Here is a 22986-nt window from a genome sequence, read left to right on the forward strand (position 1 = left end):
TCAACTGACTGTGCCACCCAGGCGCCCTGGCATCATTTTACATGTTGCACATTTAACATTTTTAATGTTTAGCCTGCGAGAAGACAGCTAGATGCTCCTACCTGCTGCGCTCAGTCTTTGCGACATTACATGTCATGTAATCTCTGTAGAGATGTGAGAGAGTGAGAACAAAAAGGCAAACATGGTCTTATTACTCTCATTTGGGGAACCATTTTGACTTTGGGGGCCCTGTGGAAAAGTCTTGGTATTCTCTAGTGTGTCCCCAGGCTTTACTTTGGGAACCACTGGGCTAGTGGGGCCAGCATGTCCATCCTTCTCACTTTTCTTTTTTTTTTTTTTTAATATACAGGCTGTGCAGGATGTGTGAGGTTTATTTTATTTTATTTTATTTTATTTTATTTTATTATTATTATTATTATTTTTTTTTATGATAGAAAGAAAGAGGCAGAGACACAGGCAGAGGGAGAAGCAGGCTCCATGCACCGGGAGCCCGATGTGGGATTCGATCCCTGGTCTCCAGGATCGCGCCTTGGGCCAAAGGCAGGCGCTAAACCGCTGCGCCACCCAGGGATCCCCTCCTTCTCACTTTTCATGATCCTGGAGTGTGCTGCAGGAGATAGCCTGTACCTCCTCCAGTTTTATGGAAAGCCTCCGGATGGAAAGAGAACCTGGGAGGCTGACACCCAGTTCAGGGCTCTGGCATTAAGGTCACAGAGGCAGGAAGGATGAATCCAATGCACTCATCCTGATTTCTCCTCATTTTTCCAGTCCCACAGACGGCAGCACAACAAAGATAAACCCTTCAAGTGCCACAACTGTCACCGGGCGTACACGGACGCAGCCTCCCTAGAGGTGCACCTGTCTACGCATACGGTGAAGCATGCCAAGGTGTACACCTGTACTATCTGTAGTCGGGCATATACATCGGTGAGTGCTCAGTGCTTCCCTTTACTTCCCCATGGGCCTGTAAGACTACAGTCTTTGCCCCGTCATCTCAGATAAAGAGCTGTCGCCTTGAACATGCGAGTGCCCTTGCGCCAACTTCCCAGCATCAATGAAGAAGTTAACTAGATCTGTAGCTGAGGAATTTAGGGGGTGCCTGATCCCTCAAGCCCACAGAGAAAGATTGCTAGGCAAGGATTTTTAATTTTACTTAAACATGAGGTAAAATAGAGTGACTTGCAATTTGGGGAGAAGGATTTCAGTTAGAAGTTTTCCAATAGACTCCAGGAAAAGGCGGTAAAACCACTTATTCAAAGATCTTTGAGGCACTGACCGCTTTCCCCATGCCGGTGAATGCCCACCGTGTCCCTAACAGTCTCCTTCACCTTCCTGCCCGATAGTGAGCACTGATAGAGGCTCCCGGGGAGAACTTGCCCACGGCTCCGCAATGTCCTTGTAGAAAGGAGTATGGTTGTATTTAAAGGTGTATTATAAGTAACCTCTGCTTCTCTTTCATTCTTCACCTCTTTTTCAACATCTCCCTCAGGAAACGTACCTTATGAAACATATGCGCAAACACAACCCTCCCGATCTCCAGCAACAAGTGCAGGCAGCGGCAGCAGCGGCAGCAGTGGCCCAGGCCCAGGCCCAGGCCCAGGCCCAGGCCCAGGCTCAGGCCCAGGCCCAGGCCCAGGCCCAGGCCCAGGCTCAGGCTCAAGCTCAGGCCCAGGCCCAGGCCTCCCAAGCATCACAGCAGCAGCAGCAGCAACAGCCACAGCCACCACACTTCCAGTCCCCTGGGGCAGCCCCCCAGGGTGGGGGTGGCGGGGACAGCAACCCCAACCCTCCACCCCAGTGTTCCTTTGACCTGACACCCTATAAGACGGCGGAGCATCATAAGGACATCTGCCTCACTGTCACCACCAGCACCATCCAGGTGGAGCACCTGGCCAGCTCGTAGAGACCTGTGCTGCCACCCACTGGGAAGAGGGGAAAGAAGTTCTGGTCCCTTCTTTCTCCAACTTCTCTCGGTGGGAAAAGTCTTCTTCCTTGACAGGCCTCGGCTCCATCTCCTTGGGCCTCAAGCACGGCCTTCCTACACAGGATACCATGCTTATTCTCACCTCTTCTTCAAAAGGAACATCAGCCCTCCTGATTGGCAAAGGAATAATGAGCTGCTAGTGTAGTCCAGCAGCCTCCCCTTCCAAGCATAGCTTTTCAAAATTGGGGGTTGGTGCTCAAGGGAGGGATTTGCTATGACCTCATAGAAACTTTTCCAGTGTGGGCACTTACCCTCTCGTTACCCTCATAATCCTCAAAGTTGGGGCTGGTGGAAGAGTAGAGGCTCGACCTCCCTGATCTCTGAGAGAAGGGAGCCCTAGATGCAACCGGCCTCCCATTCTTTTCTTGCCTGCAAAAGAACAGAGGTTTTTCAAATGCCCCGACCCCCGGGAGCTGTCTTCCCCTTGTGGTCTCACTTCACTTCCTACCTACTGCTGGAAGAGGGAGATCGGGGTGGGGGTCAGACCCCCTTTATTTGTAAAGGGGCAAGGGCTGAGATGTGGTCCCCAAGGGGCCGGAGATCCCCAAAATGGTCAAGGGTGGCTTAGAAATGTGGGTTATCGTTTTCCTTGGAGCCTCTCCCCTTCTCTGCCAGCCAAAACCCTATACTCAGTCTCCCAATCCCAAAGCCAGAGGAGCTATGGGAGCTTTGTGTTCTTTATGAAAGCCCAAAACAAGGGGTGTTGCAGAGAAGGGAGAGTTCAGGGCAAACACAAGGACTGGACTTAGCTCCCTAGGTGCCACGGTCAGTTGCCGGACACGGATTTATATATAAATATATATATAAATATATATATATATACCCACTCATCACGGCCATCTTTGTTGTAACCATTTCTGTGTTTATAAATGCATTATCTCAGAATTTTCATATTTGATGTTTTATTTTTTTTTGTCCTTTTTGTTTTTCTCCACCCTGTCTTCTGGCCAACAGCATTTTTATTTCCTTTTGTCCTTATTTTTAAATCATGGCAGATTTCAGAGAAAAGAGAAAATGAAAAAAAAAATCAGGAAACCAGTTGTTATAAAGCAATTTAAAATGAAGAAAAAAAAACTTATGTACAAACCAAGGGGTGTTTTTAGAACCTTGTATAGAAATAAATTCGTGTAAAAGGATCAGAGGCAGTGGAGCTGCTGATGTGAGCGAGCATGGGAAGAAGATACCTGGGGAGATGTTCAAGGATTTACACTAGAATGTGTGTATGTGAAGAATGAATGCTGTTTGATGAGGCTCTATGTGTGTATCCCCAAATGTGGAAGGGAAAGCTTTGGTACTTCCAAGTGAGATCTTGGTTTATGAGGATTTCTTTCTTTCTTTTTAAAGATTTTATATATTCATGAGAGGCAGAGACACAGGCAGAGGGGGAAGCAGGCTCCATGCAGGGACCCTGATGTGGGACTCCATGATCATGCCCTGGGCTGAATGCAGGCGCTAAACCGCTGAGCCACCCAGGAATTCCCAGTTTATGAGGGTTTCTAAAATCTTGTTTGTGGCCTGCAATGCCTACATATTATGAGAGCAAGATTTCAATCGTGTTAATAAACCACTAAGCTCCCCATTAAAGAAATGGAAGCGTGCTCTCTTGAAAGGGCCTATACTCCTGCCTGAGCATCACCAGGCTCAGTGCTAATTCCAGCTGGCACAGTGTGCATACATTTGTTATCCATATCCATAGGTTTGCAATGATGGAAGCCATAACCAGAACTGAGTAACAATGCAGGACAGTCGTGCTGAGAAGTAGAAGTAGTCAGGAAACCTCAACTTTTCAGCCCTGGCTCTACTGCCAACCAGTGGTCACTGAGAGGCGTCCAAGACTAGATAGCCTCCAAGGTTCATTTTGGGATATTAAAAGCCATTAAGCACTGAAAAGGTTGACAAAGCTCTAACATTGACTCACATGGCTGTCTTCTGTATACTGCTGGGCAACCATGCCCATTACCAAGAAGAATGTGGATAGTCCATGAAATCATGCCTACTTAAGTTTTGGGCTCAGCTGGTCTCTTGGGTATTGAGGCATCCAATACCTCTCAATCTGCAGTGTGAGTCTAATGAATGTATTACCTGAGACGAAATCTGTCAATGTCTTGCTAGCTTCTGAATACTTTTTTCCCCCTGCTCTTCATCAATCACTGAAAATGCCCTGACAGCCCTGTCTTCACCACAGGTAATAGAACCAGAATCTACTAAAGGATTCACTCACAATCATTGCAAGAACTCTATGAGGTAGGTACTACTAGTCTCCATTTTACAGAGCAGGACATAAGCACAGAAGTTTACCATATCCGGGGTCAAGACACTTGGAGTGAAGTCTTCTAGATCCAACTACTGCATCCTACCACTAAACCTGAGATTTCATCTTATCCTTCTTCACACTTTTGGCCCAAATCAGGTGGCTGAAAAATCTTTCATTAAAACGTTGCCTTGTGGCATTGACAACAGTCACGAATATGTGAGTTAGGAAGGACAACAGCCTCCAAAAGCTTTCTTACTAATACCACTATTAGGCTATGGGCTTTGAGCTGCTTCTCCAGTGTGGTGGCAGCCTGTCAGGCTCTGGACTGGTTTCCGTCCCCATATAGAGACCTCACTGTACCCTAGTGGAGCCCATCCTGGTACCCATCCTAGTACCAGGATGGGAGCTGGCCCGGTTGTGACAGCCATGGTGCTAGTTAACATCAGATATAAACTGGAAAACAAAAACAGCGGAAGGGTGGCGGGGGGGTGGGGGGTGGGGGGTGGTGGTGGTGGTGGAAGTATAAGAAAAGAAGAGGGCAAGGCTGGAAGTACTATGTCACTTTATACGAGAATGTAATCAAAGATAAAAGGCCAGGAACCCTGGCAAGAGTCTTGGAGAATTACAGCTTTATTGTGTAAGGCTTAGTATGTAGATTTTATAAACAATTATTTTTTTTCCATGTTAAAAAAATTATCCCGGTGAGCTGACGCTCAGGCGAGTGAACAGAAATGCGAATGGTTTCAATCTCGCAGCACCAGCTAGGCCTCTCCAACTTCGTTAAGATACTAGCTACCTTGAAGGAAGTCTTGGCTCAGCCAGGACCTGCTGTGGTCATTAGATTAATATCCTGTAAAAAGGAGAAGAGTCCCCATTCGCTAAAAAGCGGTATTTCTGGACCACAATCCTAAAGAGACGGGGGTGGGGGCGGTGGGGGTGGGTGGGATGAGGGTTGGTTTCCCATCATAACCCCACATCTCCGTTTTGGAGGGAAAAAAAAAAAAGTTTGATAGGGAATGCAAAATGGCGACCCGCAGTGACGTCATGCCTGCCTCGGTCGCGTACCGGGGCCTCAGTAAGGGCGGAAGCGGGCTAGAGCCACCTCAGGGCGCCTCGGCACCCGCAGCCCCGGCTACCTACGCAAAAGGGAAAGTTTTAACGTCGGGCGGATGTGTCCCCGCGGATAATTGACTGAGGGCGGAAGCTCTCCTTTTAAGGGCGGAAAGGCTCCAACCCACGGATAATAGCTTCAGCGCCTGTTGCGTTTCAGTCACTTCCGGGGCGGATCGGAAGTTGCTTTGTTTTGCTTCAAGATGGCTGCGGGGATGTATTTGGAACATTATCTGGACAGTAAGAGCAGGCTGGAGGAGGGGGTCAGGGGTCATAGAGTGGTGGTGGGGGGTCGGGGCTGAGCTGCTGTACGGCCCCGAAGTCCCGGTGGTCAGAAAGTCCCAATTGTGAAGGGGTTCCGTGAAAGAAAATATTGAAGGGTGTGAAGAAAGAGGGGGCGGGGCAGCAGGGTCGAGGCCTGGCTTTTGGGTGTAGACGAGGGAGGGGCTGCGCGGTAGGGCTGAGGGGGGTGTCTCTTGAGGGGCTAATGGGCAGAGCCGGGAAGGTATTTGCCGACCCCATCTCCAGGGTCTCCAGCCTCAGGATATCCATCCCCCCAACCCCCCCCCCCAATCCTTCAGGATCGGTCGTTTTAGTGTATCACCCACTGCCATTTGGAGCAGTGCCAAAGACTTGCTCGCAGCTTCTCTGCTCTGTTCTTTCTCAGAAACGGTTTTTCAGTGGGGATCGGGGGTGGTTAGTGACTACTGTCAGATGATAAACTGGAACGCTTCTCTTCTTCCAATTCCTACCAAATGGAAATCTGGTGCTACGCTTATGCCATTTGTGTAACCCACCCCTTCACAAAGCCTGTCACCCTTATGCGCTTACATTTGTCTTAGTATTGAGAGTCATTCATTCATTCATTTATTGAGGCCTTGCTCTGGGTCAGACATAATGGCAAGTACTGCGGAGATACCAAAATGATGACACAGACCCTGCCCTCCAGTGCTTATAGTTTAGGAGGAAACAGATTCTGCTAATCAATAATTATAAAACTGACAAGTGAAATAATAGAAGTACATTACAAGGACAGTTGGTAGCACTGGAGAAAGAGGGGCAAATTACTTGGGGACGTAGGTAAAACTTTACCAGAGGATGTGATGTTTGAATAGAGTTTTGAAGATCGAGTGTTTGCCAGTGTGAAGAAAGAAAGGAAACTGCTGGTTGGGGAAAGCATCAGCAAAGGTATTGTGGTGGGTTTGTGGCAGGTCAAGGAATAGTGAAGTCAGTGCTTGCTGTATAGGACTCTTAAGGTGGACGATTGGCAAGTGAGCCTGGAGAAGGAGGTGGGAGCTAGGTTGTGCAAGGTCTTTTAAGCCAAGCTAAGAGGCTTGCACACTGTAGATAGTCAGGAACCAACAGATTTTAAAAACAGGTTTCAATAAAGGAAAATAACTGATGTATGGTAAGTTCAGGTCTCAGAGAGTGACCGAAGTCTTTAGGAGCTAAAGGGACAGATGAAATGGCTGGGTAGTTGAGAGAGAAGGAAGAATACAAAGTGCCTCCTTGATTTCCTGCTTGGGAGGTGAGGTAGATAGGATACCTTCAGCAAGATAGGGAATTCAGGAGTAACAGCAATACACCTAACTCAATTTAAACTTAAGCACAGGCATGGCGATTGTATGAGAGTGAATGAGATCGAGATCATTCAGGGAATACAAGCAAAGTGGGAAATGAGAGGGTTAAAGTATAGGCCCAAGAAAACATTAGCATTTAAGGGACAGGCTAGCAAAACGTCACTGTTGGAATTATCAGAAAGTATAGGGTGAGATTTGGAATCCTAAGAGGAAGAAAGTTACTGAAGGACAGAAGATGGTGCCAACTGCTGCAGATGTATTTTTTAAGATAGGACATATAAAAGATCATTTGTTTTGGAGCTATTTTATTTTTTTTTTTATCTTTTTTTTTTTTAATTTTTTTTTTTATTTATTTATGATAGAGAGAGAGAGAGAGAGAGAGGCAGAGACATAAGCAGAGGGAGAAGCAGGCTCCATGCACCGGGAGCCTGACGTGGGATTCGATCCCGGGTCTCCAGGATCGCGCCCTGGGCCAAAGGCAGGCGCCAAACCGCTGCGCCACCCAGGGATCCCTGGAGCTATTTTAGAAGTTTGAAATGCTGTCATGGGAAGAGATTTTTTCTTTTATGGAGAGACTTAAGTATATATGTCTTTATTCAGGTATTTATTGAAGACCCTCTGTACTCGAGTCATAGTAAAATGAGAGAGAAGCTAGATGTGTCCAGTCCTTTTGGAGGGTCAGGGAGATAGATACCAAATAACCAGCAGTCCTTCTGGAGGGTTAGGGAGATAGATACCAAATAACCGGTTACACAACTAATTCCTTAACCACAGCTGGATAAGTGCCCAAAAGGGTAGAGCTAGAATAACTTGACAGCATAATCCAGGGCACTTGGAGTCTGGAGAAGTCAGAGTTGAGCTGAACTTTGAAGAATGAACAGGAATTCAGTAGGAAAAGAGGTATGGTGGAGGTGGGATGAAGAACACCAAGCAGTGCATTCTGGACAGAGAAGGCAGTGCTTGGAAAGCTGGGGAGCAGGATGAGCCCTGGCAGGTTGAGGGCACTCAGAGAAGGCCAGCATGATTAGAGCAGACGGCACACAGGGGGATTGACCTGAATCAAGGCTGGAGTAAGGTGAGCATGGGGCAGAAAGTACAAAATAGGAACAGGAATTGTGTGATAGAAGTTATTAGTTATAAAAGCAAAGAGGGGGACTTGGTGAGATTTGCATTTTTTTAAGAGAACATTCTGACTACTATATAGAAAAGAGATTAGAAGTATGCGTGTGTGATGAGTGGAAGGTTCCACTCATCAGATACCAGGTAGGTATCTGGATTGCGGGGAAGGAGCTTGGAGGAATACAAGATTGAGGGCAAGGAGCTTGGAGGAGTACAAGAAAAGGAGGGACTGATTGGTAAAGTAAGGTCACTGAAGGGGCAAGTGATGGGAAAGCTGTAAAGAGGTGGCAGAGTTAATTGTGCAGAGATGCAAACACAGCCTCCACTGACAAAGCAATGATGGGTGCTGTTCCAGATAAATCCAACTGTTCCAAGGAAGGGAAACTGAGTCCCACTGGACCTGTACTTTAAAAGCAGCTATCCCAGGATCCCTGGGTGGCTCAGCAGTTTGGCGCCTGCCTTCGGCCCAGGGTGTGATCTTGGAGTCCCCAGATCAAGCCCCACGTCAGGCTCCCTGCATGGAGCCTGCTTCTCCCTCTGCCTGTGTCTCTGCCTCTCTCTCTGTGTGTCTCTCATGAATAAATAAATAAAATCTTTTAAAAATAGGGGATCCCTGGGTGGCGCAGCGGTTTGGCGCCTGCCTTTGGTCCAGGGCGCGATCCTGGAGACCCGGGATCGAATCCCGCGTCGGGCTCCCGGTGCATGGAGGCTGCTTCTCCCTCTGCCTGTGTCTCTGCCTCTCTCTCTCTCTCTCTCTCTCTCTCTCTCTCTGTGACTATCATAAATAAATAAAAATTAAAAAAAATATGTTTAAAAAAAAAAAAAAGAAAAATAAAATAAAATCAGCTATCAGGCCTATGAAGTGCCATGATTCTCAGTTTTTCTTCTCCCTAGGTATCGAAAACCTTCCCTTCGAACTGCAGAGAAACTTTCAGCTCATGAGGGACCTGGACCAAAGAACAGAGGGTATGTATAGAGTAGGGATTTTGAGTGTATAATGAGATTGTACGATCACTTCTTTTTCTCTTTGATGTTACTGTATCATCTGGTCTGAACTGGGGAACTGTGGCTCCTCTTTTTTTACTCTCTTATATTCTTAAAAGGAGAACGGTGAAGATTTGCACTTCTAGATCAGCTTTTCCATAATAAGTAGAGTATTGTGATGATGCCTCAAGAATTCAAGGATGCTATGTTCTTTGTATCTGCGAGAGGAATTAAAAAAGAAGTCAACTCTAGAATCATTTCTATTCTCTATATTCAATATATCTATAGGAAGACTGGGATGTTTCTACCCCACTGGATTGTTAATGTTACTATAAAAAAAATTCAGTGTGGAAAAAAAAAAATTCAGTGTGGCTGTAGACCACAAGTCATGTTGGTAGAGAAGCTCTTAAGAAAGAAAGAGAGAAAAAAAAAAAAAAAGAAAGAAAGAAAGAGAGAAAGAAAAAACGAAGAAAAAGTAGCAATTAACAACAGGATCTCTACACTGTATTCTTCAACCTTATAGAAGCACTAGATACCATCTGTGGCCTTCCTTGGATGTTGAGCAAATCTGGCTGCGTTGAGGCATTCACTTAGAGCCTAAGACTACACTACAGTGGTCAGATTGGTCTCTTCAGGGGCAAAGATATCATCTTTTGGAGCCGTCCCCCATACCTGCTAAAGGATATCTATATATAAGACCTATGTCTTATCTTCCGTCCTTATGTAGCCATGCTTAAGGATATGACAGGCTGGTGTTATAATACCTAAAGCTGTGATTTCAGCTACTCTGGGTAAGTTTACTCATGAAAAGGTGAACATCATGGAAAATCCTGGGTCTAGACCCCCGAGAACTGCCTGCTGAATGCTGAGAACCAGCTTGCTTCCTTTGTATAACACAGTCCCTACTCTTGAGTTCATGCATAGGAAGACCGGTTGGGAGATTATTGAACTACATGCATTTTCAGCTTCCTCCCAAGGCATCACATGAAACGGGACACAAATATAGTGTGTACACAGAGCCTTCTGGTTGTCTGTCATGGCACCTTGTTATAGTCCTTCTTTGGCCTCTTTTCATCAACATTTTTTATGAGTCCTACCAAATAGGAGGCAGTAGACATCTACAGCCTCAGTGTCTGGGGACGTCGCCAGCCTTCCGCTATTAAAATGTTTGGAGCAACATCTAAGATGAACAAACAGGAAAAGAAAGTGATGGGAAATACAAGCAGGTTGCAGACGATGAGCAAAATAGGGTAGAAGAACTGTTACATAAATGAACTAGGGCCTAGTTTTAAACGATGAGTCACAGATGTACAGACCTGGAAGGCAGCAGCAGCAACAGATGACCCAGCCAGCTTTGCCGCACTCAGAGCTGCCACAGAATGTTTTTGAGACAAGAAATCAGGAAGCCTGTTAGACAAGACTCATGGTTCAAGAAGCAGCAAGCCCTGCGAAGAAGCATCCTCAGACATAACAAAAATAGCCTTCGGATTAGTGCAACGGGCAGAGACCCCCTCCGTGGTTTTCAGGAATTTTAGTTCCAACTCTGATAGCAATGTTTTCAGCACCTGGAGGCACCTCTAAAACAAATACTGTCAATGTGTTGCGTTTCTTGAGTAAGTGGCACAGTACCTGTGAACTCTCGGGGCGTTTTGGTTCGAAGGTTATGATGATGGTCAATGGCAAAGGTCCAAGAAACAAGAGGAAGAAGTGTGTTTCACCTAGCCACTCCGGGGCCTTTGTGACCAGGCCTCTGTCTCTGTTGTAGACCTGAAGGCTGAAATTGACAAGTTGGCCACTGAGTATATGAGTAGCGCCCGCAGCCTGAGCTCCGAGGAAAAATTGGCTCTTCTCAAACAGATCCAGGAAGCCTATGGCAAATGCAAGGAATTTGGTGACGACAAGGTGCAGCTTGCCATGCAGACCTATGAGATGGTATGGCCCTGTTCATGGCTCCCCACCTACCTCCTGTCTAATCCTCGGGGTCCTAGAACCCTCCTTCAGCTGTGTTGGGATCTGTTCTGGGTCTGGGAGAGACACAGAGTATGCCTTAGCCTTATTTTCTTTTTCTGGAACCAGCTGTGTACCTCTTTCTTTTCCTTCCTTTGCCCCTAGGTGGATAAACACATTCGGCGACTGGACACAGACCTGGCCCGTTTTGAGGCTGATTTAAAGGAGAAGCAGATTGAATCAAGTGACTATGACAGCTCGTCCAGCAAAGGCAAAAAGAGTGAGGAGGGGGGCGGGGCTTGAGAGGTGGGCCAGGACTCCAAGGGAGAAGCAGCTACTGCTCTTCAGCCCAGAGGGAGGGGCAGCAGCTTGGAAGGAGGGGGAAGCAGGAAGACTTAACCATATCTTTCTGTCTCCCTGCCTCCTGGCTTTCCCCCTCTTTCCTAGAAGGCCGGACTCAAAAGGAGAAGAAAGCTGCCCGTGCTCGTTCCAAAGGGAAAAACTCAGATGAAGAAGCTCCCAAAGCCACCCAAAAGAAGTTAAAGCTTGTGCGCACGTGAGTGTACAAGGGAGCATTTTGCCAAATTAGTTTTTCCCCTTGCCCTGCACCCTACCACACACACACACACAGACACACACACAGACACTGCACACATTGCCCCTTGCCACCCTCTCCGTCTTCTGTGCCAGCAACTTCTCCTTATCGTTGCAGTCTTTGCTGGATAGAGAAGAGAAGGCACAAATCACTTGCCCCACCAGGATGTCTTTCTACCACCTCTGTAGCTTCCCTTTTTGCAGATGACACGTTCTCTTCCTCTCGGCATGCAGAAGTCCTGAGTATGGGATGCCCTCAGTGACCTTTGGCAGTGTCCACCCCTCTGATGTGTTGGATATGCCTGTGGATCCCAACGAACCCACCTATTGCCTTTGTCACCAGGTCTCCTATGGAGAGATGATTGGCTGTGACAACCCTGATGTGAGAACCAACCGTTTTGCCTCCAGATGGGGTTCTGGGGGCCATGAGGGTGTGGGTACGAGAGGGGAAGAAATGCTTGAATAGCGGGACTCCAGAATAAGAGGAAGGTGGAGTTGGTTGACCTTGGGACCTCTTAAGATTTCTCCAAAGGGACGGAATATAGGAACTCTTCTAAGAATCTGTGGAGGACACTTCTTTTCTTTCCTCTGCTCCATCCGGGCCCCTGACTTCCGCTTCTTCCATCTTCCTCCTTTTCAGTGTTCCATTGAGTGGTTCCACTTTGCCTGTGTGGGGCTGACGACCAAGCCTCGGGGGAAGTGGTGAGTGAGAGAGTTGCGGCAGGCGCCGGGCTGCCCCTGAGCTGCATGGAGGAGGGCACTCCCTCTCACTCATGTTCTCCCTCCCGCCTCTCTATCGCGTCCCCCTCTAGGTTCTGCCCACGCTGCTCCCAGGAACGCAAGAAGAAATAGATAGGGACCTTGGATTCCCACGGTTTCTTCCACATCCCTGGACCCGGGCTAGTGGGGAGAGGAGAGCCTGTGCTGGGGCCTGGGGGCTCGGGGAGGGTGGATGGCACAACTGCTGTCATCTCTTCTCCTCCCCTCCTCTTGCTCCTGGTGCTGAGGCTGCACCCCAACCCTAGGAGGGAGGGGTGCCACAGCCGCTAACTGGCTGTGCTCTCATTCAGCCTGCCCCCCTCAGAGGGAAGCGGTCTTGCCCACTGTCCTTTTGCCTCCATGCTGAGGTTGGTGCTGTATTTCCAAGGGATGGTCCTCTTCACCCCCCCTCGCTCTGTATTAAGGACTAGGGCAGTAGCATGGGGGTGCTCCCCAGCCCTCCTGACTCCCTCCCCCTGTGGGGGGGTGGGCTACGGTGTGATAAACTCTCTTTGTTCTCTTCCCACTTTGTCCCTGGTAGGGGCTCTCCCACAGCATCTGGGCTGTGGCCTTAGTAGAAGGGCACCCCTTCCTCTGTGCCAAGAGGATTCATCCTGGCCTTGTGAATGGGAGAGGGGGCAAGGTGGAATGCACAGAACTCACGTGTAAAGGAATTTGAGTAGGTGAATAAAAGCTATACATGTTGGCCTGCTGTGTTTATTGTACAGACCATATTTTAGTACATGTGCTAAACTTTTTTTTTTTTTTTTTTCATCCTCTGGGTTGGATTAGAGGTGGGAGGGTAACATGCCAGAAGTAGAATGAGACCTGGAACCAGACGTGGTACCTCTGCACCAGAATTCACAACTTCTCAACCTGGGAAGGATGGAGCCGGCTAGGGGATGGGCCTCAGACCAGGGGTTTCCAAAACGTTTAAGATCATGCATCTTTTCCCCATAAAACATCTTTCACTTAATTTCCAATAAACATGTATTTGTGTTTTCTGCATGTACTATCATACTATTAGCTTGATTTCTTATTTTTTTTTAATTTTTTATTTATTTATGATAGTCACACACACAGAGAGAGAGAGGCAGAGACACAGGCAGAGGGAGAAGCAGGCTCCATGCACCGGGAGCCCGACGTGGGATTCGATCCCAGGTCTCCAGGATCGTGCCCTGGGCCAAAGGCAGGCGCCAAACCGCTGCGCCACCCAGGGATCCCTGATTTCTTATTTTAAACACAAAACAAAAATATTTCTCTCCGAATTGGATGGATTGTCTTGCTCACCTCCTGCTTGGGAACCACTTCCTCACCTGAACCCTGCTTGTTTCCCCTTTGGGCTCATTTCTTACTGGAGGCTCCCTCTAGTACCCACCCAGGTAGGCCCTGACTTTGTTCCTCAGCTCCATCCCTGCCTGCCCCAGGACCCGGCCTACATTCCCAAGGCCCCACCACCCCGTGGGTTAGATTGTTTCTCCAGGCCCCGGTTTTGTCATCTGCAATGCAGGGATAAGAGTAACCCCTTTCTGGGAATACCTCTGGGAGTACCTTTCTGATACACAGAACACCGCAGGGCCTAGTCCATGGAAGGTACGGAGTCCGTGCCCTCTGATCCGCGAGAGGCGGGACCCCTACGCCCCGGGTTGGGGGGGGGGGGTGAACCCTGAGCGCGCGTCAGTGCCCGAGGCCCCGCCCCGCCCTTTGTGACGTGGGGGCCGCACCTTCTCCCCCGAGGGCGACCCGCGCCCGCCGCCGGCTCCCTGGCTTGGCCCGTTAGAGGCCGCTTCGGTCCGGGAAACGCGGGCAGATCCACTGGGGCCATGAGGAAGCTAGCTGCTGGCTTCCTTCTCTCACTCCTCGAGGGTGAGCTGCCCCCGCCGACCGGAGCCGGCTCTGTCCCGGGGTTCAGCCTCCGCCTCCCAAAGCCCTTGCTGTGTGGTCCTGAACCACCTTCCTGGGTGGTCGCGTTGGGTTTGCTCCCTAGCTTCTGGGGTCAGACCTCAGCCTGTGTCCCCGGAGTGTGTCACTCCATCAGCCGAGGTCCCGGCATACGCCCCCAGCTGCTGCCTTCCACGGGGCCCGCTTGCCAGTCGGTCAGTCCAGCGCCCCGAGCGGGTTTCGGGGTTTGGTCCATCCATCCATCCGTGTGTCTCCTGGCCCCGCAGTGCTGCTCCTACTTCCGACACCTGCCCCAGCCCAGGATTCAATTTCGGCCTCCACGCCAGGCAGCCCTCTGTCTTCCACCGAGTATGAACGCTTCTTCGCGCTGCTAACCCCAACCTGGAAAGCAGAGACTACCTGCCGTCTCCGTGCAACGCACGGCTGCCGGAACCCCACCCTCGTGCAGCTGGACCAGTATGAAAATCACGGCTTGGTGCCCGATGGTGAGGGCCAGACTAGGGGGGCGGGCCTGTGCTCGCCTGAGACCGGAGGGGATGACCTGCTCCTCACCCCGAAGCCAGAGTCTCCACTCTGCAGACCCGAGGAGCCCACAGGCCCCTCCCGGTCAGGGAGGGCGACGCCCCCTTGTCTGTGTTCACCTTCTCCACCCCTGCCCATTCTCAGGCGCTGTCTGCTCAGACCTCCCTTATGCCTCCTGGTTTGAATCCTTCTGCCAGTTTACTCAGTATCGTTGCTCCAACCACGTCTACTACGCCAAGGTGAGGCTCCAGACAAAGGTTGGATTCAGTGTCCCAGGACCAGGGGAGAGGTGGAAGGGGTGAGGAAATGAGGATGGGCTCCAGGAGGGCTGTCCTGAGATCCTCCCTCCCTGCCTGCCACTTGGCCAGTTGTTTACTGAGATTACATATGAGGTAGGCCCCAACTTTGCTCCTCCACTCCATCCCTGCCTGCCCCAGAACCCGGCCAATGTTCCCACCAAGGTGCCACCACCCCCTGGGTTAGATTGTCTCTCCAAGCCCTGGTTTTGTCATCTGCAATGCGGGGATAAGAGTAACCTGAGTCAGTCTCACCTTGGGCATTCAGACCTTCGGGAACAACCTTGTTACCACAAGAAAATCAGGGAAGAGGGAAGTGAAGGGGCAAAGGGACAAGCCCTCCTATTTCTTCTCTAACTCTCAAGTGATTTCAAGTCAAACACAAGAGTGAGGGCAGAAGTGTGGCCCAGAGTCTTATCTCACAAGGGAACCCTTTCTCAGGTCTAGAGGGTTCCACCAGGGACCATATCTCCTCATCCCTGCCCAGGAACTGTTAGAGAGGAGACATGCCAGAAAAGGACTGAGCCATGCACTGGAGTAAAAGTCTGCCCCATGGGAAAGGCATGCCCACTGTCCTTCTCTTCTTGCAGAGGGTCCGGTGCTCCCAGCCAGTCTCAATCCTCTCACCTAACACTCTCAAGGAGATTGATGCTTCCTCCGATGTCCCTCCCACCACGATGACCTCCCCCCTCTCATCTCACGTCACAGGTGAGACCCTCCCAGTACCTGGGAGGCTACCTGCAAGCTGTGCACAAATCCCAGAGCCCAGGAGTTAAGGCACCAGTGTAGGGAGTGGGGAAGAATGTTGAGCAGGGTGGGGGAGTGGCTGGCAGCAGGCAGCTATTTACATAAGGCAGGAGACTGCTTTTTATGAATACAAGTTGGGGCTTCAGGGTATTTTTCTGACATTACTTCCAAGGCTAGGAAAAATTCACTTTTCCCAGCTCCCCAAAACATTCCTGCATCTGGAAGTCCTCTGGCTTAACATCTTCACTCCAGGAACGATCAGTTGCTAGCTATTCAGAATCTTGGGGGTTTCATAAGTGAGAGGGCCAACAGGTAGTATTTGAGGTGGGAATTAGGGCAGAGGAGCACATGTAAGGGAGGTAGAAAGAAGAACCACAATTGCTTTGGCAATTTTTCTTTTATTTTGATGGTCGTATTAATCTCCCATGCTTTTTTGTGCTTGACTGTGTGAATCAGTGTCTGGGCGGCTTTCCTGTGCCTTTGTGTTTCTGTGCATGTCCCTCTTGCTGCAGAGATGCTCAGGGAGCAGAAGCCTGACTGTTCCTTTCTATTTTCTTTCTCGATCCTTTCCCAAACCCTTGTGCAGCCACAGAACGACAGGCCTTCCAGCCGTGGCCTGAGAGGCTTAACAACAATGTGGAGGAACTGCTGCAATCGTCCTTGTCCCTGGGGGGCCAGGAGCAAGGTTCAGAGCGCAAGCAGGAACAAGGACAAGAGCACAAGCAAGAACAAGGGCAAGAACATAAGCAGGAGGAAGGGCAAGAGCAAGAAGAGCAAGAGGAGGAGCTGGAGGAGGAAAAGCAAGAGGAAGGACAGGGGGCAGAGGAGGGACTGGAGTCAATGGCAGGGCTGCAGACAGACCCAGAGCTCAAGTTCCAGTCAGAATTTGTGTCTTCCAACCCTTTCTCCTTCACTCCCCGGGTGCGGGAAGTGGAGTCCACGCCTATGATGATAGAGAACATCCAGGAGCTCATTCGATCAGCCCAGGAGATGGATGAAATGAATGATCTGTATGATGAAGAACCCGTCTGGAAAAAGCCAACCCGTGACAGGTACAGGCAGTCCTGACTCCCTTCCCGCCACCACCAGCCCTATCCCTGATGCTGCCTTTTATGGGAAGGAGAAGCTCCATTTCCCAGCTTTGGCTTCCCAGACCCACTCAGACCTGCTTGGGCTTCATGTGTGTCTAGCAACTGTCTGCCTCAGCTGTTCTGTCACCATCACTGGCTTAAGCACTGTCCTAGATGCTCATTCTCTGTGTGATGTAGTGGCAAAGAGCCCTATACCTGCAGCCACCAGTCTTGGTTTCTGCTCTTGTCTCTGTCTCAGATTAGCATTGCAACTTTGGGGAAGATTACTTCCCCTTTCTGGACCTCAGTTCCTCATTTGTAAAAGGAGGCAGTTGGTTTGGAGGCCTCTAAAGCCCCATCAGCATGCTGAATGTGTGTGACCAAATCCAGACACCAAGGGGAGAGGCAAAGAGTGGATGTGGCTTTCTGTCCCAGCCCTCTGGCCCATCCTCACCAGCCAGTGCTGTCTTCTTGCAGCCTCCTGCAGATGCCCCACGTAGAGGCTTTGCTGGTGCTGTGCTATTCGATTGTGGAGAACACCTGCACCATAACCCCCACAGCCAAGGCCTGGCAGTACGTGGAGGAGGAGATCCTTGGTTTTGGGAAGCCGGTACGACTGCAATGCTGTTTAATGGATACATGCTCAGTGATAGCTATCCTTTGGGCCTGGCGCTATACTGGGACTTGAGAGTGTGGGGAAAGGCTGGTCTCTCCAATGAGTGAGAATCCCTTCTTTGGAAGGACATCTCCAGTTCACCTTAAAGGAAGAAGGCTCAAGACCTAGTCTGGAACCCATTCCAGTCCAGAGTTCATTCTTCACTTTTCTAAGCTGTTAGGCTTGAGCTATCTCCTGATCTAGTTCACCATCTTCAATACTTAGCATTGCCTTAGATGCAGTGATCCTTTCCAAAGGGGTCACAGAACCCATTCCAACAATCTGTAGAGAGATCCTAGTCTCAATATGCCCTCAGCACCCAGTGAGTCCTATTCCCAGGAAGGTATTCTATAGGTTTCCAGATAAGACAAGTTAGCAAATATGTGTTAAGAGTGAACATGCCATCCATTCATCCATTTGCTCAACAAATAATTGATTTTTTTAGTACAGCATACCAACTCTGTGCTAGGTACTTGAGATGTTGGTGATGAGTAAAATCTTCTTAGAGTCTGGTAGGAGAGACAGATGAGGAGACAGAAGAGTATGATGGGTAATTGCAGCCATGGATAAGTACAAAGTCTAGAGGCAGCAGATGCGGGACCCTATGGTCCACATTTGGGAAGGAACAGAGACCTGAAAATAAAAGAAGTTAAGCAGGCAAAAGAAGGGGCTTCGTGGAGATACCTGCTAGAGGGAATAGTAGGGGACCCAGAATGAACATACTGCTCCTGGCCTTAAGGGGTCCAAGAGCCATGAAGGATTCAATAGCATTGTAAAAGAAGTGTGTGGTAGGCATTGGAGAGAGATTCTTTTTTAAGATTTTATTTGTTGAAAAAAATTTTATTTGTTAATTGATGAGAGACACACAGAGAGAGGCAGAGACATAGGCAGAGGGAGAAGCAGGCTTCCTGCAGGAAGCCCAATATGGGACTTGATCCTGGGACTCTGGGATCACGCCCTGAGCCAAAGGCAAACACTCAACCGCTGAGCCACCGAGGCATCCCAAGGGTTTGTTTTGTTTGTTTTGTTTTGAGATTTTATTTATTTGGGAGAGAGAAAGCATGAATGTGGGAGGGTGTGAGTGGGGAACAGAGGGGGGACCAGAGGGAGAGGGAGAAGCAGACTCCCTGCTGAGCAGGAAGCCCAACATGGGGCTTGATCCAGGACCCTGGGATCATGACCTGAGCCAAAGGCAGATGCCTAACTGACTGAGCCACCCAGATGCCCCTGAGACTTTTTTTTTTCCCCTAGTGTAGTAAGTTCAGGAGTCATGGAGAGCTCCCTGGATATCTGGTTTTGGTTAAGGGAACAGTCAGAAGCCCATTTTACTGGGAGCAGGGTGGCAGGAGATGGAGAGATAGGAAGGATCACAAGGTGAAAAATCTCAATCAGCTGTCTGAAGTATTTGTATTTAACTTGGTAGGAAAAGCTAATCCAATAACGATTTTGAGTCAGGGACATGATGATGATCTCTTACATGTGAGGAATAAACAGGTGACATAGAGATTTCATGTGCTGTGACCAAGGGGGAGGATGGTGTGGACTGGACTTGCTGGTTAGCAAGACGCACCCGAGAATGCTGAGGAGGCCCAGTCAGGGCACGGACCCCAGCTAGGAGATGGGTAACTCCACTCTGAAGAACATCTTCCGAGGACTTGGAGGTTTTAGACTTGGGTTCTTGAGTAGAGTGTAGGTTTGGGGGTTAGCTGGGAGAGAGCTCCACCGTCATCAGGCTCCTGTTCTGAGTGGATTACTCAGCCTCAACTGAGCCCCGTTTCCTCATCAGTCAAATGGAGATGTTTCTAGTGCCTAGGCTAGTACAGGGCTCTGGTGAAGGCTAGCTGGACTGCGAGCATTTGTGGCCGTGGTGCCTAGCACTGTGTCGACTCTGTAAATACTAGTATTATCATTGACAGAGTGAGAGAAAGGGACTGGCATGAGTCCTTGTCAGAGTCTAAGGACGTACGTCTGTCAGATACTTGGCGATGAGGATTTGGAGCTCAGGAAAGAGATTGGAACTGATGATAAAGATTTGGGTGTGGCCCACAGGAAAGTGAAGGTTAGCCAGGAGTAGGCACATCATTGAAGAAGAGGGTGAAGAGTTAGAGCACTGAGCAAAGGTCCTGGAGGAGCCTTTGGGGAGGGGGCGGGGAGGAAAGCCGGAGAAGCCTTGGGAGGAGCCTTAACACAAAGACTTTCTGCAGGGGCTCAAAGTGTTTCAGCCTCATTCTATCAACCACACTCCTGCCCCAGGTCTGTGATAGCCTTGGGCGGCGACACTCAGCCACCTGTGACCTCTGTGACTTCTGCTCCCTGAAGCTGGAACAGTGCCACTCAGAGGCCATCCTGCAGCGGCAGCTGTGTGACAGCTCCCACAAAACACCCTTCATCAGCCCCTTGCTCATAGCCCAGAGCATGTCCATCGGTACCCAGGTACCTAGCCGGGCAGCCTGCAGTGGGGAGGCCTGAGGCTCCAGGCAGGACTGGACAGTGGGAAGGGAGGTCTGTAGGGGGGAAAGGGGCGTGCACCTCTCCCCCATCCCTTGTGCCACAGGTAGGAACCCCAACATCAGGCCGCTTCTACGGGCTGGATATGTATGGCGGACTCCGCATGGACTTCTGGTGTGCCCGACTAGCCACCAAGGGCTGTGAAGATGTTCGAGTGTCCGGCTGGCTCCAGACAGAATTCCTTAGCTTCCAGGATGGGGATTTCCCCACCAAGGTTGGAGCCTTTCCCCAAAGCTCAACCCCGCCCCAGTTATTCCAGTTCCTTCCAATTCCTTGCTCCAGTAGCCCTAGGATGTACGAGGGGGCTAGGGAACTGGCCCTCATTGAGCCCTCCTGCTTCTTTCCAACAGACACCCTGCCACCCCCTCTCAAAGAAAAGAGCAGGATTGTGTTGGTCAAAGTAGGAGGAATCAGAGGGGCAGAGGGGTGGGAGAGCCAGGGACTGGGAGGCAGGAGACCGAGGTTCTGATCCCCGCTCTGCCTGTTACCTGCTGTGGGGCTTCTGTCAAGTCACTTCCCACACTGGCCCAAAGTGAGACTCACCTCTCAACTGATGACTAGGTAATGCCTGAGGTGTCACTGACCTGTGACCCAGTGCTGGCCTGCTTCAGTCTGGCAGGGCTCCTTGCCCTATGGTTCCAGGCCTTCCCCTGCTCAGCGGGATCGACTTTGCTCCCTCTCTGCCCAAAGTTACCTCCCTTCTGGAGCTACCAGTTGTTCACTAATAGCCAGATCCCTCTTTTCTGTGGTTTAACAGGAAAAATTCAAGGCCAGGAAAAGCCAGGACAGCTTAAAGGGCTGGTAGGGCTCCTGCCTAGCTCTTATCCCCGGCCCCTAGACCTGAAAAGGGTCTCAGAGGTCATCCCTCTCTCTCCCCTGAATTTATAGATGGGGAGGCAAGATCCACAGAGGGAAGTGGTGCACCCAAGGTCACACATTAGAGATTCTTCTACCGTCTCCCTCACTTAACCATCACTAGAAGACTCCCTGAGATTGGGCCATTAATTGGGCCCCCTTCCCCATTCCCTCTTCCTTGGCTACTTTCCCAGCAAGCTGACCAGCAAGGCAGCCACTTCATTCTCTGGCTCCTGGCGTCTTTTCAGCACCAAGCTGTGACTGAGGGTGGGGCAAGAAAAGCAGAGGCGACAGAGGCCTATTCCTCAGAGAGGGGGCACCCCAGGTGTGGAAGGGCTGGGTCTCAAGGGCTCTGCCCCTGGCCCTGGTTCTGCCATCATGGGCTCTCTGGAGGATGGGTGTCTTAGAAGGCTTCTGATATCTCCCCACCTCCCCATTCCTGGATCCTGGCTTAGATTTGTGACACAGACTATGTACAGTATCCAAACTACTGTGCCTTCAAAAGCCAACAGTGCCTGATGAGAAGCCGGGACCGGAAGGTGAGCCCCTCACCCTGCCCCCTCCTCCTCCTCCCTTTGGTCACCACAGGGGGTCTATTGGGGTGAGAACGAGTTCCCAAATTGTATCTCTGGGCAGAAGCTTCCACCAAAGCCTCCTCTCTCACTCCTCCTGTCTTGGAGTAAGTGAGGCCCTCCCAGGCAGGGACAAAGGGGAGTCTAGGAGGCATGCTACAAATAAGAGGCACCACAGCAAGACTCCCTAGCTGGGTTAGGCATTGGATATTGAAGTGTCCTTCTTGCCTCTTACTCTTACTCACCCAATAGTCTAGAATAAGTTACTTCCTCTTCCATCCTCAGCCTCCTCACTTCTTGAAGGAGAGATTGGGCTACTTGGCGTCTCTTGCAGCCTTAAAAACCTACATCTGTTTCCTCCTTCCTTCTACTGCCCTGTGCCCATCCCTGCTCATCTCTGGTTCTTGCGGGACTTCTGACACTTCCCTCCTGCCACACCTTTGCCTCTTGGGCTCTGTGATGCAGACTCCGTGTCCCCAACCCCTGTGTAGGTGTCCCGTATGAGATGTCTGCAGAATGAGACTTACAGTGTCTTAAGCCAGGCCAAAAGCGAGGACCTTGTACTTCGATGGAGCCAGGAATTCAGCACCTTGACTCTAGGCCAAGCTGGATGAACTCAGGTCCATGCTACCTCCACCCCAGCCCTACCTTCCCACATTCTCCATTGCCTTTAGACCCCATCTGTCAGTTTGCTTTCCTGGCTGCCACTTGTGGGTCTCTCACCTTGCCCTGACTCACATTTGCCTTGGGTTGGAGCAGCAGTCCCAGAGAGGTCCATGATGGGCACTCCACTCGCCTTAAAGGATGTCTTTACATAAAGTGTTTATTTTCAATCTGTGTGGCCTACTTTGGTAATGATTCCATCCTCAGCACTGCCATCCTACCCCATGGGAATCAACACTTCAACCCCTGGGATTCATGGATCCATCTGAAGATGAAAGAACCTCATGAATTGTACTCAAGGAAGTAGACACCTGCCAGGAAAATACCTAAGGAATCAGGAAGTTGGATTGAAGGATGCCATGGCTGGGGTCTTAGGGATTGTGTGGGTCATGAGGGTGTGTGTCTTCATTTCTAAAGCCTATGCCCTCAGACAGGTATAAGATTGTCCCTCAGGAGGATCAAGGCTGGAATGTGACTGAGATTATGTCCTAGGGGGAACAACCCCAGGAAAGTAGGGCAAAACTTACACTTTATCAGGAGGGAGGGGAAAGCTGGGACCCAGAGCTCAGGAAACCCTTGATTTAACATCCAGTGATGGGCCAGATGATCTGAAGGTTGAGGTGGTCCTATCTTGACAACATACATTCAGGTCTGCCTCCAGCATTGGCCTTTAATAACTTGGGAGCTCCTGAAATGTGTTCTAGGGACACATATATTTGGGAAACTGTAGTCTCTCCTTCTACAGGTTCATGGTGATTAACAGCATTAAAAAAAAACCTGTTTATTATGGAAAAATTCAAACATGCACAAAAATAGAATAGTATGATGCACCCCATGCACCGTTCACCCAGCTTCAATTATGAAC

The 22986-nt window shown here is 49.9% G+C and overlaps 3 protein-coding genes and 1 long non-coding RNA gene across 28 annotated transcripts in view; 3 read left to right on the forward strand and 1 right to left on the reverse strand.

Annotated features, from left to right (window-relative positions):
* Positions 1–2875, forward strand: part of ZNF384 (zinc finger protein 384) — a 19342-nt gene extending 16467 nt beyond the window's left edge. For 16 of the 17 annotated variants that reach the window (XM_049102471.1, XM_049102473.1, XM_049102472.1 and 13 more), the window contains 2 exons: positions 769–927; positions 1490–2875. In XM_049102471.1, coding sequence (XP_048958428.1) covers positions 769–927; positions 1490–1903 — 573 coding nt within the window. In that variant the 3' untranslated portion in view covers positions 1904–2875. The remainder of the gene's footprint in view (positions 1–768; positions 928–1489) is intronic. The other variant, XM_049102468.1, reaches the window with a different exon arrangement.
* LOC112675345 (uncharacterized) overlaps positions 1–14002 on the reverse strand; it is a 20887-nt gene extending 6885 nt beyond the window's left edge. The window contains exons 1-2 of one of the 5 annotated variants that reach the window (XR_003145857.3): positions 13883–14002; positions 2236–2353 (exon numbers count right to left, since the gene is read on the reverse strand). This is a non-coding gene — a long non-coding RNA (uncharacterized LOC112675345). Of the gene's footprint in view, positions 1–2235; positions 2959–10660; positions 10803–13870 lie in introns of those variants that run through there. The other 4 variants (XR_004809947.2, XR_004809944.2, XR_004809945.2 and 1 more) reach the window with 4 other exon arrangements.
* On the forward strand, positions 5442–13037 carry ING4 (inhibitor of growth family member 4). 5 transcript variants are annotated; one of them, XM_025471909.3, is made up of 8 exons: positions 5442–5588; positions 8942–9013; positions 10797–10963; positions 11144–11258; positions 11426–11534; positions 11807–11954; positions 12213–12274; positions 12385–13037. In XM_025471909.3, exons 1-8 carry the CDS (start codon positions 5552–5554, stop codon positions 12422–12424), a joined length of 750 nt encoding a protein of 249 aa, XP_025327694.1. In that variant the 5' UTR covers positions 5442–5551; the 3' UTR covers positions 12425–13037. The 5 variants fall into 5 exon arrangements, with proteins under 5 accessions (XP_025327694.1, XP_025327696.1, XP_025327697.1 ...); XM_025471911.3 differs by having other exon boundaries at positions 11144–11249; XM_025471912.3 differs by having other exon boundaries at positions 11144–11249; positions 11429–11534.
* A 37-nt stretch (positions 14003–14039) lies between the features above and the next one.
* LOC112675335 (acrosin binding protein) lies at positions 14040–22291 on the forward strand. Its single transcript, XM_025471905.3, has 10 exons — positions 14040–14197; positions 14500–14718; positions 14900–14994; positions 15642–15759; positions 16385–16850; positions 17346–17478; positions 19777–19956; positions 20078–20245; positions 21342–21425; positions 21950–22291. The coding sequence occupies exons 1-10, from the start codon at positions 14155–14157 to the stop codon at positions 22070–22072; spliced, it is 1629 nt and encodes a 542-aa protein (XP_025327690.1). The 5' UTR covers positions 14040–14154; the 3' UTR covers positions 22073–22291.
* The last annotated feature ends 695 nt before the right edge of the window (positions 22292–22986 follow it).

Source organism: Canis lupus, chromosome 27, assembly GCF_003254725.2.
Source record: "Canis lupus dingo isolate Sandy chromosome 27, ASM325472v2, whole genome shotgun sequence".
NCBI classification, from domain to species: Eukaryota; Metazoa; Chordata; class Mammalia; order Carnivora; family Canidae; genus Canis; species Canis lupus.